This window comes from Ylistrum balloti, unplaced genomic scaffold (genome assembly GCF_031769215.1).
Source record: "Ylistrum balloti isolate Yb309-2 unplaced genomic scaffold, AGI_CSIRO_Ybal_v1 Utg371796, whole genome shotgun sequence".
In the NCBI taxonomy this organism is placed as follows: Eukaryota; Metazoa; Mollusca; class Bivalvia; order Pectinida; family Pectinidae; genus Ylistrum; species Ylistrum balloti.
Window position 1 is genome coordinate 141,723 of NW_026782896.1, and position 17,754 is coordinate 159,476.

Sequence of the window (17,754 nt, forward strand, 5' to 3'; positions counted from 1 at the left end):
TTCTAAGACCCTACTACACAGGTCACAGCTATAGATACTCTATTTACCTTCTAAGACCCTACTACACAGGTCACAGCTATAGATACTCTATTTACCTTCTAAGACCCTACTACACAGGTCATGGCTATAGATACTCTATTTACCTTCTAAGGCCCTACTACACAGGTCACAGCTATAGATACTCTATTTACCTTCTAAGACCCTACTACACAGGTCACAGCTATAGATACTCTATTTACCTTCTAAGACCCTACTACACAGGTCACAGCTATAGATACTCTATTTACCTTCTAAGACCCTACTACACAGGTCACAGCTATAGATACTCTATTTACCTTCTAAGACCCTACTACACAGGTCACAGCTATAGATACTCTATTTACCTTCTAAGATCCTACTACACAGGTCACAGCTATAGATACTCTATTTACCTTCTAAGACCCTACTACACAGGTCATGGCTATAGATAATCTATTTACCGTCTAATACCTACTACACAGGTCACAGCTATAGATATTCTATTTACCTTCTAAGGCCCTACTACACAGGTCACAGCTATAGATATTCTATTTCTCTTCTAAGGCCCACTACACAGGTCATGGCTATAGATACTCTATTTACCTTCTAAGGCCCTACTACACAGGTCACAGCTATAGATACTCTATTTACCTTCTAAGGCCCTACTACACAGGTCACAGCTATAGATACTCTATTTACCTTCTAAGGCCCTACTACACAGGTCACAGCTATAGATACTCTATTTACCTTCTAAGACCCTACTACACAGGTCACAGCTATAGATACTCTATTTACCTTCTAAGACCCTACTACACAGGTCACAGCTATAGATACTCTATTTACCTTCTAAGACCCTACTACACAGGTCACAGCTATAGATACTCTATTTACCTTCTAAGATCCTACTACACAGGTCACAGCTATAGATACTCTATTTACCTTCTAAGACCCTACTACACAGGTCATGGCTATAGATACTCTATTTACCTTCTAAGACCCTACTACACAGATCACAGCTATAGATATTCTATTTACCTTCTAAGGCCCTACTACACAGGTCACAGCTATAGATATTCTATTTCTCTTCTAAGGCCCACTACACAGGTCATGGCTATAGATACTCTATTTACCTTCTAAGACCCTACTACACAGGTCACAGCTATAGATACTCTATTTACCTTCTAAGACCCTACTACACAGGTCACAGCTATAGATACTCTATTTACCTTCTAAGACCCTACTACACAGGTCACAGCTATAGATACTCTATTTACCTTCTAAGACCCTACTACACAGGTCACAGCTATAGATACTCTATTTACCTTCTAAGACCCTACTACACAGGTCACAGCTATAGATACTCTATTTACCTTCTAAGATCCTACTACACAGGTCACAGCTATAGATACTCTATTTCTCTTCTAAGACCCTACTACACAGGTCATGGCTATAGATATTCTATTTACCTTCTAAGACCCTACTACACAGGTCACAGCTATAGATACTCTATTTACCATCTAAGGCCCTACTACACAGGTCACAGCTATAGATACTCTATTTACCTTCTAAGACCCTACTACACAGGTCATGGCTATATTCATTTATAAACATTCAAAATTATTTTAAAGTGAAACTTACCTTCATATATAGTGTATTGTTTACATAATAATGTATGACAATGAAAAATAAAGTGTTTTTTTCTTCAAACATGGCTTTATATAGTAACATGAAGGACCTTGTCTCTAAACTAACTACATTTAATTGTTACTTGTAACTAAATTTGTTCACGGTATAAAAATTTAGTGACAGGTACACATGTGTGGAACAGAATACACATGTCATGTGTATGTGTGTAAATACCTGCATCAAAGTCAATCTTCCGATACCGATGAGATGTAGCATAGTAAATTATAAACACCTGTATAAGCATGTTCCTGATTATTTATTGATAGTAACAGCTGTACATCTATAATTGGATATTGTTCACTCACAATTACCTGATGACGGATTTACACCTGACATCACACTGAAGTTTTATACCTGACATCACAGTGAAGTTATACACCTGACATCACAGTGAAGTTATACACCTGACATCACAGTGAAGTTATACACCTGACATCACAGTGAAGTTATACACCTGACATCACAGTGAAGTTATACACCTGACATCACAGTGAAATTATACACCTGACATCGCAGTGAAATTATACACCTGACATCACACTGAAGTTATACATCTGACATCACAGTGAAATTATACACCTGGTCTTCTTTTGGTCAGGGACAGATTGGTGGACATTAAGAGGCCTGTGTTGGTCTTCTATATGTCAGGAATAGGTCGGTGAACATTAAGGGGTCTGTTCTGGCCATCTGTAGGTTAGGGACTTAGATAAGTAGATACTAAGGGGTCTGTTCTGGCTATCTGTAGGTTAGAGACTTAGATCAGTAGATACTAAGGGGCCTGTTCTGGCCAACTGTAGGTTAGGGACTTAGATCAGTATATAATAAGGGGTCTGTTCTGGCTATCTGTTGGTCAGGGACTTAGATCAGTAGATAATAAGGGGTCTGTTCTGGCTATCTGTAGGTTAGAGACTTAGATTAGTAGATACTAAGGGGCCTGTTATGGCTATCTGTTGGTCAGGGACTTAGATCAGTAGATACTAAGGGGTCTGTTCTGGCCATCTGTAGGTTAGGGACTATGATCAGTAGATACTAAGGGGCCTGTTCTTGCCATCTGTAGGTCAGGGACTTATATCAGTAGATACTAAGGGGTCGGTTCTGGCCATCTGTAGGTTAGGGACTTAGATTAGTAGATACTAAGGGGTCTGTTCTGGCCATCTGTAGGTCAGGGACGTAGATCAGTGGATACTAAGGGGCCTGTTCTTGCCAGCTGTGGGTCAGGGACGTAGATCAGTGGATACTAAGATGTATGTTTTGACCATCTGTAGGTTAGGGACTATGATCAGTAGATACTAAGGGGCCTGTTCTTGCCAGCTGTGGGTCAGGGACGTAGATCAGTGGATACTAAGATGTATGTTTTGACCATCTGTAGGTTAGGGACTATGATCAGTAGATACTAAGGGGCCTGTTCTTGCCAGCTGTGGGTCAGGGACGTAGATCAGTGGATACTAAGATGTATGTTTTGACCATCTGTAGGTTAGGGACTATGATCAGTAGATACTAAGGGGCCTGTTCTTGCCAGCTGTAGGTCAGGGACGTAGATCAGTGGATACTAAGATGTCTGTTTTGACCATCTGTAGGTTAGGGACTATGATCAGTAGATACTAAGATGTATGTTCTTGCCAGCTGTAGGTCAGGGACGTAGATCAGTGGATACTAAGATGTCTGTTTTGACCATCTGTAGGTTAGGGACTATGATCAGTAGATACTTAGGGGCCTGTTCTTGCCAGCTGTGGGTCAGGGACGTAGATCAGTGGATACTAAGATGTCTGTTTTGACCATCTGTAGGTTAGGGACTTAGATTAGTAGATACTAAGGGGCCTGTTCTTGCCAGCTGTAGGTCAGGGACGTAGATCAGTGGATAGTAAGATGTCTGTTTTGACCATCTGTAGGTTAGGGACTATGATCAGTAGATACTAAGGGTCTGTTCTGGCTATCTGTAGGTCAGGGACGTAGATCAGTGGATAGTAAGATGTATGTTCTGACCATCTGTAGGTCAGGCACGTAGATCAGTGGATACTAAGATGTCTGTTTTGACCATCTGTAGGTCAGGGACGTAGATCAGTGGATAGTAAGATGTATGTTCTGACCATCTGTAGGTCAGGGACGTAGATCAGTGGATACTAAGATGTCTGTTTTGACCATCTGTAGGTCAGGGACGTAGATCAGTGGATAGTAAGATGTCTGTTTTGACCATCTGTAGGTCAGGGACGTAGATCAGTGGATACTAAGATGTATGTTTTGACCATCTGTAGGTTAGGGACTATGATCAGTAGATACTAAGGGGCCTGTTCTTGCCAGCTGTAGGTCAGGGACGTAGATCAGTGGATAGTAAGATGTCTGTTTTGACCATCTGTAGGTTAGGGACTATGATCAGTAGATACTAAGGGGCCTGTTCTTGCCAGCTGTAGGTCAGAGACGTAGATCAGTGGATACTAAGATGTCTGTTTTGACCATCTGTAGGTTAGGGACTTAGATTAGTAGATACTAAGGGGCCTGTTCTTGCCAGCTGTAGGTCAGGGACGTAGATCAGTGGATAGTAAGATGTCTGTTTTGACCATCTGTAGGTTAGGGACTATGATCAGTAGATACTAAGGGTCTGTTCTGGCTATCTGTAGGTCAGGGACGTAGATCAGTGGATAGTAAGATGTATGTTCTGACCATCTGTAGGTCAGGCACGTAGATCAGTGGATACTAAGATGTCTGTTTTGACCATCTGTAGGTCAGGGACGTAGATCAGTGGATAGTAAGATGTATGTTCTGACCATCTGTAGGTCAGGGACGTAGATCAGTGGATACTAAGATGTCTGTTTTGACCATCTGTAGGTCAGGGACGTAGATCAGTGGATAGTAAGATGTCTGTTTTGACCATCTGTAGGTCAGGGACGTAGATCAGTGGATACTAAGATGTATGTTTTGACCATCTGTAGGTTAGGGACTATGATCAGTAGATACTAAGGGGCCTGTTCTTGCCAGCTGTAGGTCAGGGACGTAGATCAGTGGATAGTAAGATGTCTGTTTTGACCATCTGTAGGTTAGGGACTATGATCAGTAGATACTAAGGGGCCTGTTCTTGCCAGCTGTAGGTCAGAGACGTAGATCAGTGGATACTAAGATGTCTGTTTTGACCATCTGTAGGTTAGGGACTTAGATTAGTAGATACTAAGGGGCCTGTTCTGGCTATCTGTAGGTCAGGGACGTAGATCAGTGGATACTAAGATGTATGTTCTGACCATCTGTAGGTCAGGGACGCAGATCAGTGGATACTAAGATGTCTGTTTTGACCATCTGTAGGTCAGGGACTATGATCAGTAGATACTAAGGGGCCTGTTCTTGCCAGCTGTAGGTCAGGGACGTAGATCAGTGGATACTAAGATGTCTGTTTTGACCATCTGTAGGTTAGGGACTATGATCAGTAGATACTAAGGGGCCTGTTCTTGCCAGCTGTAGGTCAGGGACGTAGATCAGTGGATACTAAGATGTCTGTTCTGACCATCTGTAGGTCAGGGACGTAGATCAGTGGATAGTAAGATGTATGTTCTGACCATCTGTAGGTCAGGGACGTAGATCAGTGGATACTAAGATGTCTGTTTTGACCATCTTTAGGTCAGGGACGTAGATCAGTAGATACAAAGATGTCTGTTCTGACCATCTGTAGGTTAGGGACTATGATCAGTAGATACTAAGATGTATGTTCTGACCATCTGTAGGTTAGGGACGTAGATCAGTGGATAGTAAGATGTCTGTTTTGACCATCTGTAGGTTAGGGACGTAGATCAGTGGATAGTAAGATGTCTGTTTTGACCATCTGTAGGTTAGGGACGTAGATCAGTGGATAGTAAGATGTCTGTTTTGACCATCTGTAGGTCAGGGACGTAGATCAGTAGATACTAAGGGGTCTGTTCTGACCATCTGTAGGTTAGGGACTATGATCAGTAGATACTAAGATGTATGTTCTGACCATCTGTAGGTTAGGGACGTAGATCAGTGGATAGTAAGATGTCTGTTTTGACCATCTGTAGGTTAGGGACGTAGATCAGTGGATAGTAAGATGTCTGTTTTGACTATCTGTAGGTTAGGGACATAGATCAGTGGATACTAAGATGTATGTTCTGACCATCTGTAGGTTAGGGACGTAGATCAGTGGATACTAAGATGTATGTTCTGGCCATCTGTAGGTTAGGCTGCTGAAACAGCACTGATATCACCACCAAAGTGTAAATAAAGACGGCTGATAAACTTGGGCTACACAAACTATCATTTATCTTACAAATTACTGACATTGGACTCTCCTTACATTTAATATTGTAAGTAAACATGAAGAGTTGTGAGTGGTATCCAACAGTACTGTAGTCACCCAACTCCTCCTGCACTGTACTCACTCCATTAAAAAAAGGAACTACACCAACTTTAAAAATAAAATCCATTGTACTCATTCTAACAAAACTCAACTGTCCTCATAGCAATATGTCAGGTGTATAACTTCAGTGTGATGTCATGTATATAACTTCCTACATGAGTAGGCTTCTTAATGTACACATACCTTCTGTACCTGACTTACAGAGGACCAGAACAGGCGTGGTAATGTCCACTGACCTGACCTTCTGTACCTGACTTACAGAGGACCAGAACAGGTGTGGTAATGTCCACTGACCTTCTGTACCTGACCTACAGAGGACCAGAACAGGTGTGGTAATGTCCACTGACCTTCTGTACCTGACCTACAGAGGACCAGATTAGGTGTGGTAATGTCCACTGACCTTCTGTACCTGACCTACAGAGAACCAGAACAGGTGTGGTATTGTCCACTGACCTTCTGTACCTGACCTACAGAGGACCAGAACAGGTGTGGTAATGTCCACTGACCTTCTGTACCTGACCTACAGAGGACCAGAACAGGTGTGGTATTGTCCACTGACCTTCTGTACCTGACATACAGAGGACCAGAACAGGTGTGGTAATGTCCACTGACCTTCTGTACCTGACCTACAGAGGACTAGCTAAGACAGGCCTCATAATGTCCACTGACCTTCTGTACCTGACCTACAGAGGACTAGCTAAGACAGGCCTCATTATGTCCACTGCTATTATATCCAGCTATTTTATTGAAGTTCATATCTAGATTCCATTATCTTAACTATGATACATTTAAGATTTTCAAAATATGTTAAAAACTAAAAATGAATACAAATTATTCTGTATGCTAACAAGGCTTTTGTGATTATATAGAAAGGACTTTACTTGAGATAATAATCTACAAAGAAGGTCAGAAAAAGCTAACCATTCATAGATCACTTTTATCCATGTAGTGTTTCCTTATCTTAGCTACAGAAACAGTTAGAATCAATGAACTGGCTGGAAGATAAACTCACTGGGATATACATATATGATAATGTGGGATGTATTGATAGGGGAAGGTCACACACTGTTGGCATCTGCAGCTGATACGTATATACAAGTTCTGCATCCCACTTTCTGTATAACATCTCTGATTTGAGTATTAGTGCTGTTAAACAGTAGACTGATCTGGATTGTTATACTACTGTAGAATGCTGCTAAACATCCAAACATGCTTGAGATTTGGACTTATGACATTTTGGATTTTCTGTATTAGAAGAAGGAGTGTTAACAAGTGTTATTTCATGTTGGTATCTTCCAAGGTTGTGAGTGTGTTCAATAAAGTTTAGAAACAGAGGTCAGCAATCTGTAAAGTTTATTGATCAAACTCCTAAACATGGATATCAGTAGAAAATTATTAACATAGATTGTTTTATGGATTAAGGGTACTTTTCTGGTTGATGAGAAACATAATCAAAGGCTGATGGCAGTTATAGTTATATGAATCACTGAACTGATGGAAGGAATGACCTCTGATTGACCTTCACCCCTGAAACCTTTTTTGTTGTACAGGATAAGGTACGGGATTGGGAACAGTATGAGACCCAGAAGGGACAGATGATTCAGTACCTTAAGAAAGCTGAGGCAGAGCTAGAGAAACCTCCAGCCACTAATGGACAAGAAATTGCCCAGAAGGACCTCAACTCAAAGAAGGTAGCATGAAATAGACATCAGTAGCTATGGAATGTCACATTTCAGAAATTACGATGATATTGCTACAATAAATTTTTGATCTGTGTGAAATATGTGGTAAACGCTTTGAAAACAACATATACATATGTGTCACATAAGTTATAAATTCCATCTTGTCTTAACCTGAAGCATTTTGAAATCGGCGTAAGAATTGAGGAATGTCATAAAAGTCTAGATTACAACTTTGTTAGAGTCTTGTTTACCTGATTTTTACAGGAACTTAAAAATGCACTGAGCAGACTCAAGGGAAACATCTCAGAGATGCAGAAACTCAACGCTGCCCTCAGTGAAAGTGCCAGTCGTGAGAGACGGGGCCCACTGAAAGGGGAGCTCACCGATATTGACAAACGCCTAGAAAATGTCTCTGTGAGACTCAACGCAAAATTGGCTGACCTGGAGGCAACTATTGCTAAGTGGACAGAGTACTACAAACGCCTGAACCACTTCTGTGATTGGCTGAATGAGAAGGAGGCTAAACTCAATGAAGTATATGAAAATAAATCTGATGCACCTGAAGAACAACTTAGCAAATCAAAGGTAGGGTTCTCAGCAAACCTAAAGTAAGGATGATAACTGATGATAACTGCTCTCAACTGATGATATGAGAGTATTAGAATGTGTTAAAAATGTATGTACATTTTGGTCTGTAGAAGAATGAAATACTTTGGATATGATTTGTGATATGTGTGTTATAATCGTATAAAATATTGACTTACAGGCAATTGCATCTGAAGTTTATGAGAATCATATTACCTTGGAAACATTAGAAAAGGATGCTAAAGGGATGTCACAGAACTTCCGTTCACGAGAAACTGCAGCACTGCGGACAAAACTAGCTAGTATCCGCCGACAGTGGGAAAGCTTGTGTTCACGTGCCAAGGACCGCAGCTCAGCACTGACAGGAAGCGTGGCTCACTGGCAGACACACCAGAACCTGTCACAGCACCTGATGCCCTGGATAGTGAAGGCAGAGAAATACTGTGCCACTGAACTGCCCAAATGTTCGTCCCTAGATGAGGCCCGTGACCTTCACGACCTTCATCAGGTAATAACATATGTATGAGCAACCCATAATGTTTTTACTTTATCTATGTTGAAAACTACCTAAAACTATGAAAGTTTACATCTTTGATCACAGTGATCTGTTAATACTAGTGACTACTGAGATACACTTAACTTTCTGATGAATATTATTGATAAGAAACATAAGCTCCTGCGATGTTTTCTTTGTCCTCTATTTATTTTCTGACAATTTTTTGTGTGCAGTCCTTCCTACATGAATGTGAGGAACAGTTCCCCGTGTTTGAAAAGATGAATACAGAAGCAGGCTATCTCATGGATCAGCCAAACATGGCTAAAGATATGGAAACACTCCAAAAACGCTGGAATGACATCATCAGTGCTTCAGAGGAGCGAAGCCACAAAGTTGACAAGATGCATGGAGCATGGACTGCTTATGACCAAGAACTCAACAACTTTGATGAAGTTCTTGAGAAGTTACAGACCCGACTTGCACAAGAACCTAATGTCAGCTCTACAGATGTACAAGTTCTCGAGCATGAACTTGCGATTTGTAAGGTAAGAAAATTCATGCTGGAGTACATATGAAGTAAACCATTCAAACTGCTGTTAAGATTGGGACTAATCCTTAAGCTTGTTAAATTTTTTTTTGAATGCATGATTCATAATTCTTTACTTTGTTTCCAACAGACCCTGCAGGAGGAGATTCGTGGACAGCAGCCACATCTTACTGCGTTACAGCGACAGTTTGAACAGGTGAAACAGCATGCCACTCCAGATGGTGTTAAGTCTCTTAAGTCAAAGCATGATGCTGTGAAAGGTGCATATGAAAAGATCTCTGAGGATGCCAGTGAGAGACAGGCCATGTTGAATGCAGCGCTGCGTCACAGACAGGACTTCTACAGTCAATTACAGGACTTTGAGAAGTGGATGAAGCGGACACAACGAAAACTGGACACTGGGAATGAAATCTACTCAGATGAGGTTTCAGAAACACAATCGAAACTAAAGGTTAGTTTTGTCAGACAGAAAAGGTTAGAATAGATATAAGATGATATGTTACTGAATAAAACACACTATGTTATTGTTTCTGGTCTGTCAGTGTATAGTGAGGCGGAATCAATATATCTTAACGTTCTTAGGGTTTATGAAATTTTGAGTGATGAAATCTTCCATCAGATATTGGATGTACCTGTAGCATATACATCTGAAGACTTACTGAATGACATTGTCCTTCATTAAGAGTCACATAGATATTAGCAACAGATAAGCAATGTTGTTTTGGCATTGCTACTTGACTTTGCTCTTTTAAACCTCTTATTATAGCTCTTTTTGATCTCTAATGTGAGCTCTTGTGGACCTCTCAAAGTTCTAGCTACCTACGGTATACCTTAAAGTCATAATGTGTCCACTAAAAATACCATCAATATGGCAGGTCTTTGAATAAGTCATTTCTTTTAGAGAAAAGGAAAGTCCTGAAATTGTAATGTCTTTGTTGACAGGCTCTAAAGGCTGAGTGTGTCAATCAAGAGCCGACCTTCACCACTCTCTCCCAGGAATTCAAGGACTTGATGAAAGGTTGTAATGAGGACGAGGCAGCCATTCTCAGTGATCGATTTGACCACATAATAGCTGGATACACAAAGATTGAGGACTTGATCAAGAACAGAGAGGAACTATGTGATAACTGGTCAAGTTACGCAACTGACCATAAGGACACACAGAATCGCCTCAAGGTTCTGCAAGCCAAGCTAGCATCACCAGACATTACAGAGGATGAAGTGACCAGGATTAACAGAGAGGTCGATGGACTCTGGCGTAGCATGGGACCTTGGGCTCAGAAGGCTGAGAAACTTGATGATCTGATGGCAGCATCACAGATGACTATCAAAGATCGTGCAACACAGCGGACTTTACACTTCGGCACGGAGGTTCAGGCAATTGAGGGCATGTGTGGTAATGTGTCTACAAATGCCAAGCAGAAAGAGGATCACCTGGGCGAACTGACACAACTATGGGAGGACTTCACAGACAAGAAAGAAGGACTTGTTGATAAATTACATGCACTTGCTCAGAAGATTGACGGTGCTACTGTAGAGACCTCTAGTCTCCAGGGCATCAAGGACTTGGTGCGAGAAATTGAGGTAGAGTCAACAAAAGCATTTTCATGGTTAAATGAATGAAATTGATCATAATCTTTTATTGAAGTTATTCTATAAACAGGTGATACTTGTTTTTTAATATAAGCGATGCTTTAAGACCTTTTCAAAAATTTTCTTCAGGATGCAAGGGATGACTTATTCACATACAACCCTGAGTATGAACAACTACGTGAGCTTGGTCGACAGATCATGCAGGCAGATATCAGTAAAGGTACCCCTGTTCAGGCTAACTTGTCCGAGGTTAACATGGCATGGGACCAGATCCAAGCTCTACTCGCCCAGAAACACCAAACATTCTCCGGAGCAGCAAACCTATGGCAGCAATACAATGATGCCAAACAAGGTGTGGCACGTGTTATGGAGGATATAGAACCTGTCACCTCACAGGATATTACATTTACTACCCAGGCAGAGGTGAAAAAGTCTCTCGACCAACACAAGGTAAGCTGGTGTAGAGATGTACAACTTTTACTCTTTTATATCAAAACTTGAATAGATGTCAAGTTTGAAAGGAAGTGATGATTAAAAAAGCATATTGACCAACCAGAAATATTTAATTTTCATCAATTTCTCTGTGCTTACAGAATGCAGAATTTGAACTTCATGCAAACCAGTCTCAACTGGACCAGATGAACAACCGTGGCCTACAGCTGCTGGAGGAACTAAAGAATTTGCCAAACTTCAATGTGGCTGTGCTAGAACAGGACATGGACCAGGTCAACCATAAGTGGGAGACTGCCAATTCTGTATGTATTCTAGTAAAAACCTCACACCCCGTTTCTGTATGTATTCTAGTAAAAACCCCACACCATATTTCTGTATGTATTCTAGTAAAAACCTCACACCCCGTTTCTGTATGTATTCTAGTAAAAAACCTCACACCCCGTTTCTGTATGTATTCTAGTAAAAACCTCACACCCCATTTCTGTATGTATTCCAGTTAAAAAACTTACACCCCGTTTCTGTATGTATTCTAGTAAAAACCTCACACCTCGTTTCTGTATGCATTCTAGTAAACATCTCATATCTCCTTTCTTAATAAACGTCACAGAAGTGGTGTTTCTTAAAATTCTGAGACACAGGCCCATTGGTCCTCTTATTTATCTGAAAACAAACCTTGAATATCTGATAAATCCTATAAGTTTTTGAGTACAAGTATTATAGGATAATTCCCCTTAATTACAGGATGTTGAAAGTCACAAGGAGAATCTCGAGGCTCAGCTTGTCTGTTGGGAACAAGTACAGACTGGTAAAGAAGAGGTTGAGTCTTGGGTCAACGCTATGGTTACCAAACTGGACGACAGCCTCAAACATTTTGATGACGCTGTCAGTGTGGAATCTTGTCTAATGAAATACAAGGTAATTTGAGAGATTTGATCCGACATGGATTGCAGTTTCAAAGTTTGAAGGTTTAAATAGACTTTTCTAAAGAATCTTTTGTTAATGTGAAATAAGTTTGTAATGTGAAATGCACCAGGATAAAGTTGTTTATATCAGATTATTAAAATCAGAAATATATATCAGAATAATGAAGACAAATTTCATGGTTCAAGAAAGTGAAGAAGTTTTAGTAAAATCTATTCAAAATGCATTCTTTCTGTAGGTCAGCTTCATTGCTAGAATTATTTGATTCAAAATTCATGAATTCCATGTGTGTGTTTTAGGAGGAGGCTCCTTATTTCCAAGAAGTGTTTGCAGAGCTACAACAGAAGGTTCAGGACTTAACTGAGTTAAACAAGGACCATGAGATTCCAGAGCTTGTCAATCAGCAAGAGGCTATAGAGGACCAGATACAGAAGGCTACAAACATGGCCAACAAGCTGGAGAACATCATGAGCAACTTCTCAGACGAGCGTGGTACTCTAGAGAAGGAGGTTGAAAAGGAGGTCAAATTTGTCAACAAGATCAAAGACAAGCTGGCCAAATGTGACGATGTTTCTGGAACTGATGAAGACCTTGTTAAGAGGCTGAAGACATGTAGGGTGAGCATTTACAAATCATACTACTGCTAGTACTAGCTCAGAAATACCTCTATTGACTACCATTTAGTTCTGACTTGGGAAAGGACAAAGTATATATACAGTTACTTGCATATTTGGTTTTCTAGTCTATAGTGAGAAGCTTCTGTCAGTGATATCTCATGAACTTCTCAGTTCCTGGGAAACAGGGAACAAACTTCTTGAAATATCAGCTATTAATCATAATACCAATCCTAACAAAATACTAATGGTCGAAATTCTGAAAGTCACAGAAGTGAAGAAAGTCTCTATTGGGAAACCATGATTGTCAAACTCATGTTTTTAATTTCTTTGAAGGAACTACAAGCAGAAATGGACAGTCACAGGAAGAACATCAAAGATTTACAAGAAAAATCAAATGCACTTCAAGCTAAATATCCTTCAGCAGAAACGAGTAATCTCGCCAAAGATGCGATAGTGCTTACCAAGAAATTTGAAGCTTCTCGGAATCGGGCAGACAAGATTGAGGACACCCTGGAAAGCTCACTAGAACAGCACTGCCAGGACGCCCAGTTACAACAGCAGCGCTGGCTCACTGCTGCCAAGGAGAAGGTGGCCTGGTGTGGAGACATTGCTGGTGATCGTTACAGTGTGGAGGCCAAGCTCGGCACCATCAAGGTAAGGCATTGATTTTGCCTGACACAATAATGATCTGTTAGGAAAAAATTATGGTTCTGAGTTAAATGGTAGAAAGAGTCTATGTTGAAGAAACGAGACTACTTTACAGAATTTTTCTTTGCCGTGAAATTTATAACAGAAAAGGCAGCAATATTTGTACAACCTACCATTGACATTTTCTTTCTTGCCATGTGATTTTGAACTTTAGGATTGATGAAGTGGATTTTTTTTTTTAAGGAACTCATGGCAAATGCCAAGGAAGGAGAGAAGAAGAAATCATTGGCTGCCTCAAAGATTGATATGGTCAAGACTGTCCTGCCCAAGGAGAAACAAGGAGAGCTTGATAGACAGAAGAAAGCAGCAGAGAAAGACTGGGCAGATCTCGTCAGTCAGATGGACAGCACACAGTAGGTTTTCATAACTTTATAAAAAAAGTAAACATTTTACTTGAAGCAATTAAGGTAAACGTTTTGTCATTAAAAACTTCTCAGGGCTTGTGTAGCGTCTTCTTAACAAGTCAGATATTTTTAAAATTAAGAAATTATTCGTTGAATAAAATTTAAAACAGATGACTTCACTTACATTCCAGACACAAACTGGAGAGTTCCATTGACCAATGGATGCAGTATGATAATAAGTATGAAGGCCTGTCCCAGTGGCTGAAGGCCACCGAGGCGAAAGTTCGTAATGAAGCGAGTCTAAAACCGGATTTACAGAACAAGATGGACCAATTGGATCTCTTTAATGTAAGTTTGAATCTTTATGAAAAATAAACGGTGAGTACGGTGATGTCATTTTTTATAAACTATCATATATAGATTGAAATAATGAATTTAGGCTTTGAATGATCATTTAAATCATTAAAAATTGGTTAAGTCCGTACCTTCGAAGGGATGCAAACACGGACTGACTTGTTTGTCAAATGAGGTCATGTAGTACATTTAGTTTTGCATTGGCTTCTCTGAAATTTTTGAAGAATTTTAACCAAATACTCACAAAAGGAACCGGAGAAGATAATCTGTGCTTGAGGAAGGTTAACTCTTGACAAAGCTACCGGAGCTTTAGAGGTCACAGATTTAAGATCATCTGTTAAGAGGTCTTACAGTAGATGATGCTAACATTTCAATAAGAATGTTTGTGTAAGACTGACTGATAGTGTAGTATATCTTACCCATTTTAAGAATTTTGATGAAGTATCAAATGGTATTTTCATTACAGGAAATGGAACAAGAGGTTCTCTCCCATCGTCCTCAGTTTGAAGCATTGAAGGATTCTGCCCAGGAAATCTCACGATCAACTGGAGATGGACGCACTGCATCCTATGCTGGACAACTATACACACGATATCAGTCTTTGTCCGCCTCCGTAAAGGTAGAATCTGTTTAATGATAGCACTAACGATTTATTGAGTGTTAGAGTGTAGGAGCATCAGGTTATGTTTAATTTACTACAATTTTGTAGATTATAATTAATTGCTGTCCCATGATATTATCAGATATTTTTTTACATGGTATCATTTCTAATTAAAAGTTTTAAAATCAAATATATCTGCTGCACTGAGTAGACATGTATCATTAAAGCTACAATGTAAGTAGAGGTAGTATACACTTTCTAGCTAACCAACATTGTGAATATTTCCTCTACAGGAACAAGTCGAGAAGTGTGAGGAAAATGTAGATGACCACAATAGTTACCTACAGCGACACAAAGCATGTGTTGAGTGGTTAAAATCAGCCAAAGAAAACCTGGAGGATTGTACCAATCTGGCTGACGATCCACAGTCTCTACAGGCCAAGATTGACACTGTCGAGGTAACAGAATAACTTTGTGTGTTCATAAATATCTACAGAACCCTTTCATATGGTAGCATGTACATGTATTTAGTATACAGACTGGGGAACTACATATTATACTGACAGGGAAATTGTTTAACGTACAGAAAGTATTTTATATATAGACTGGAGAACAATGTAATATACTGACAGGAAAACACTTTATATATATATATATAGACAAGGGATCTGTTTAGTATACAGGCAGGAGAGTTCTTTCCTATACAGACAGGAGAATTCTTATGCAGGAATATTCCTAGATAAGCTTTTGAACATGACACTTACTTAAAAGTGGATTACACATTAATATATTTTACAGCTTTTAACAATAAAGTTGTGAGTAGAGAAGAACTTATTTAATTTGCAGTGTTTGGTGAAACCCTTTTGTATTCAGCAGAAATCATTAGTATATATTAGAGTTCATTAGGATGTAGAACTTGGAAACTTAGAAATGTTCCAAAGTGTTCATTATCACCTACAATATTGTCGTTATAGTGGGAGTACTTACTCAGTGTTATGATGGTGGAAGGAATGGTTTCTTTTGATCAATTGTCTTGAAACTACCAATATCGTTATACATGCATGGTTTCTAAAATAGCAAAGGCTTATGCACTGCTGAAAGATTCTTTGGTATGAAATAGAATTCTCTGTTCTAAGATATATTTCAAAATTGTGCATGTGAATTAATTGATATCAAGGTATGTCAATCTGCAGGCAAATGCTTGAATATATATTTTAATCTGCCTGAGAACTTGATGTATGTATCAATTATTCTGCTTCAGTGAATGATACATTAACTTCAGCTACCTGAAATCTGTGTTCTGCCAATATTTGACTGACACAATCAATAGTTAATATGAAATATGTGGAATGCATTCAAACAATATGGCATGTGCTTGATGTTTTGTTTACAGGAACTGCTAGAAAACAAGGAACAAGGCCTTGGCAGATTTAACTCCGCTTTAGAATCTGGAGAGAAACTCTACCCAAACACATCCAATGATGGACGGGAGGGTATTCGCCGTGAACTACGATCTCTTCGTGAGATGTGGGAGTCTTTTAACGATGGTCTTATTGATACTCAACGTCAACTGGAGAGTAGCCGCATGCAGTGGTCAACATTTGATGACAATTATGACCAATTGTCTAAGTGGGTGTCAGACATGGAGGGTCAGATAGAGGATGACCAGGATCTGTGTAATTCCCTACAGGAGAAGAAAGCCATGCTGCAGCATTACCGGGTATATTGAAGGCTTGGTTTACCTGCTAACAACACCAACATCAGTTACCAGGAGCTTTTTCTTTTTGTATTTGTTTGGTTTTCAAACTCTAGAATAAAAAAAAAAAGCTTTTTTTTTCTAACTGACTAACTATGTGTTTGTTTGCATGTCAAACCAAGGCTTGAATGTCATCATGTAATGCTGACTTGCGTTTTCTATGATTGCCATGATAATACTGTCTTTGTAGTCTGTGACTTGGTGTTGAGTAGGTTTGACACCTAGAGTTGACATCATACTAGAAATATTAGTAATTTATAAGGAGTTTTTAACATAGAATGACACATTTAGTGTTCTATAAGATGAGATGCTGAAGTAAAACTTATTTACTTGTCTGTAGCGCATGACACTTTAAATGCTGCATGATCTGTAGTGATTTGAAAGGAAAATAAATCAAAACTAACTCTTACTTGTTGCTATGGTGAGACGATTTAGTATTTTTTGTTTCCTTTTTGGTCTGTTGGTTTAAAGTACAGTACAGCGTCCATCTGTCCATCACTCTGTTGTTTTTTTAACATCTTACATGTCATAAATTCTATTTGTAATAGTAAGGAGAGGGCTATCATGGGCTCTACCTGTTGCTCTTTTCCTATTGTGAGTAAAATCATGACAAGAAAATATCCTGCAATAGAATTATGAAGATGTGAGCTACATCAGGATATCATCCTAAAACAGATCTGTTGGATGATTTCATGGATTAATGATATAGTGGTGACTTCTTTAAGATGATAGCTGCATTAGGAACTTGAAGTAATCTTATTTCACCTTTTGACCCCTTTCACATAGACCCGTTGCCAAGACATCATGTCACATCAGACGATGATTGACAGCATCAGTGATAAAGGGACAGCACTCTCATCAACACAAGCCAAGAGCAAGCTGAATCAGCTCCACAACCGTTATCGCACACTTTGTGGTAGTGCACAGGTATAATGCTATTTTCACCAGTAAAACTTTGTCAAGGAGTCTACAGTAATCACATTGTCTTTTTCTGGCAGTGAAAGTGATGTCAATGAATCTTATGAAGGTAATGTAA

At 39.5% G+C, this 17,754-nt stretch overlaps 1 protein-coding gene across 1 annotated transcript in view; it reads left to right on the top strand.

Moving 5' to 3' along the window:
• The window catches only part of LOC132563612 (muscle-specific protein 300 kDa-like), a 224,432-nt gene that overhangs the window by 53,143 nt on the left and 153,535 nt on the right, over nt 1-17,754 (top strand). Inside the window, 17 exon segments of the mRNA XM_060228353.1 lie at nt 7,612-7,752; nt 8,008-8,328; nt 8,510-8,836; nt 9,058-9,369; nt 9,502-9,822; nt 10,314-10,955; nt 11,094-11,414; nt 11,558-11,719; nt 12,159-12,332; nt 12,638-12,955; nt 13,289-13,609; nt 13,847-14,016; nt 14,199-14,355; nt 14,828-14,980; nt 15,256-15,420; nt 16,356-16,682; nt 17,505-17,645. Coding sequence (XP_060084336.1) covers nt 7,612-7,752; nt 8,008-8,328; nt 8,510-8,836; nt 9,058-9,369; nt 9,502-9,822; nt 10,314-10,955; nt 11,094-11,414; nt 11,558-11,719; nt 12,159-12,332; nt 12,638-12,955; nt 13,289-13,609; nt 13,847-14,016; nt 14,199-14,355; nt 14,828-14,980; nt 15,256-15,420; nt 16,356-16,682; nt 17,505-17,645 — 4,473 coding nt within the window.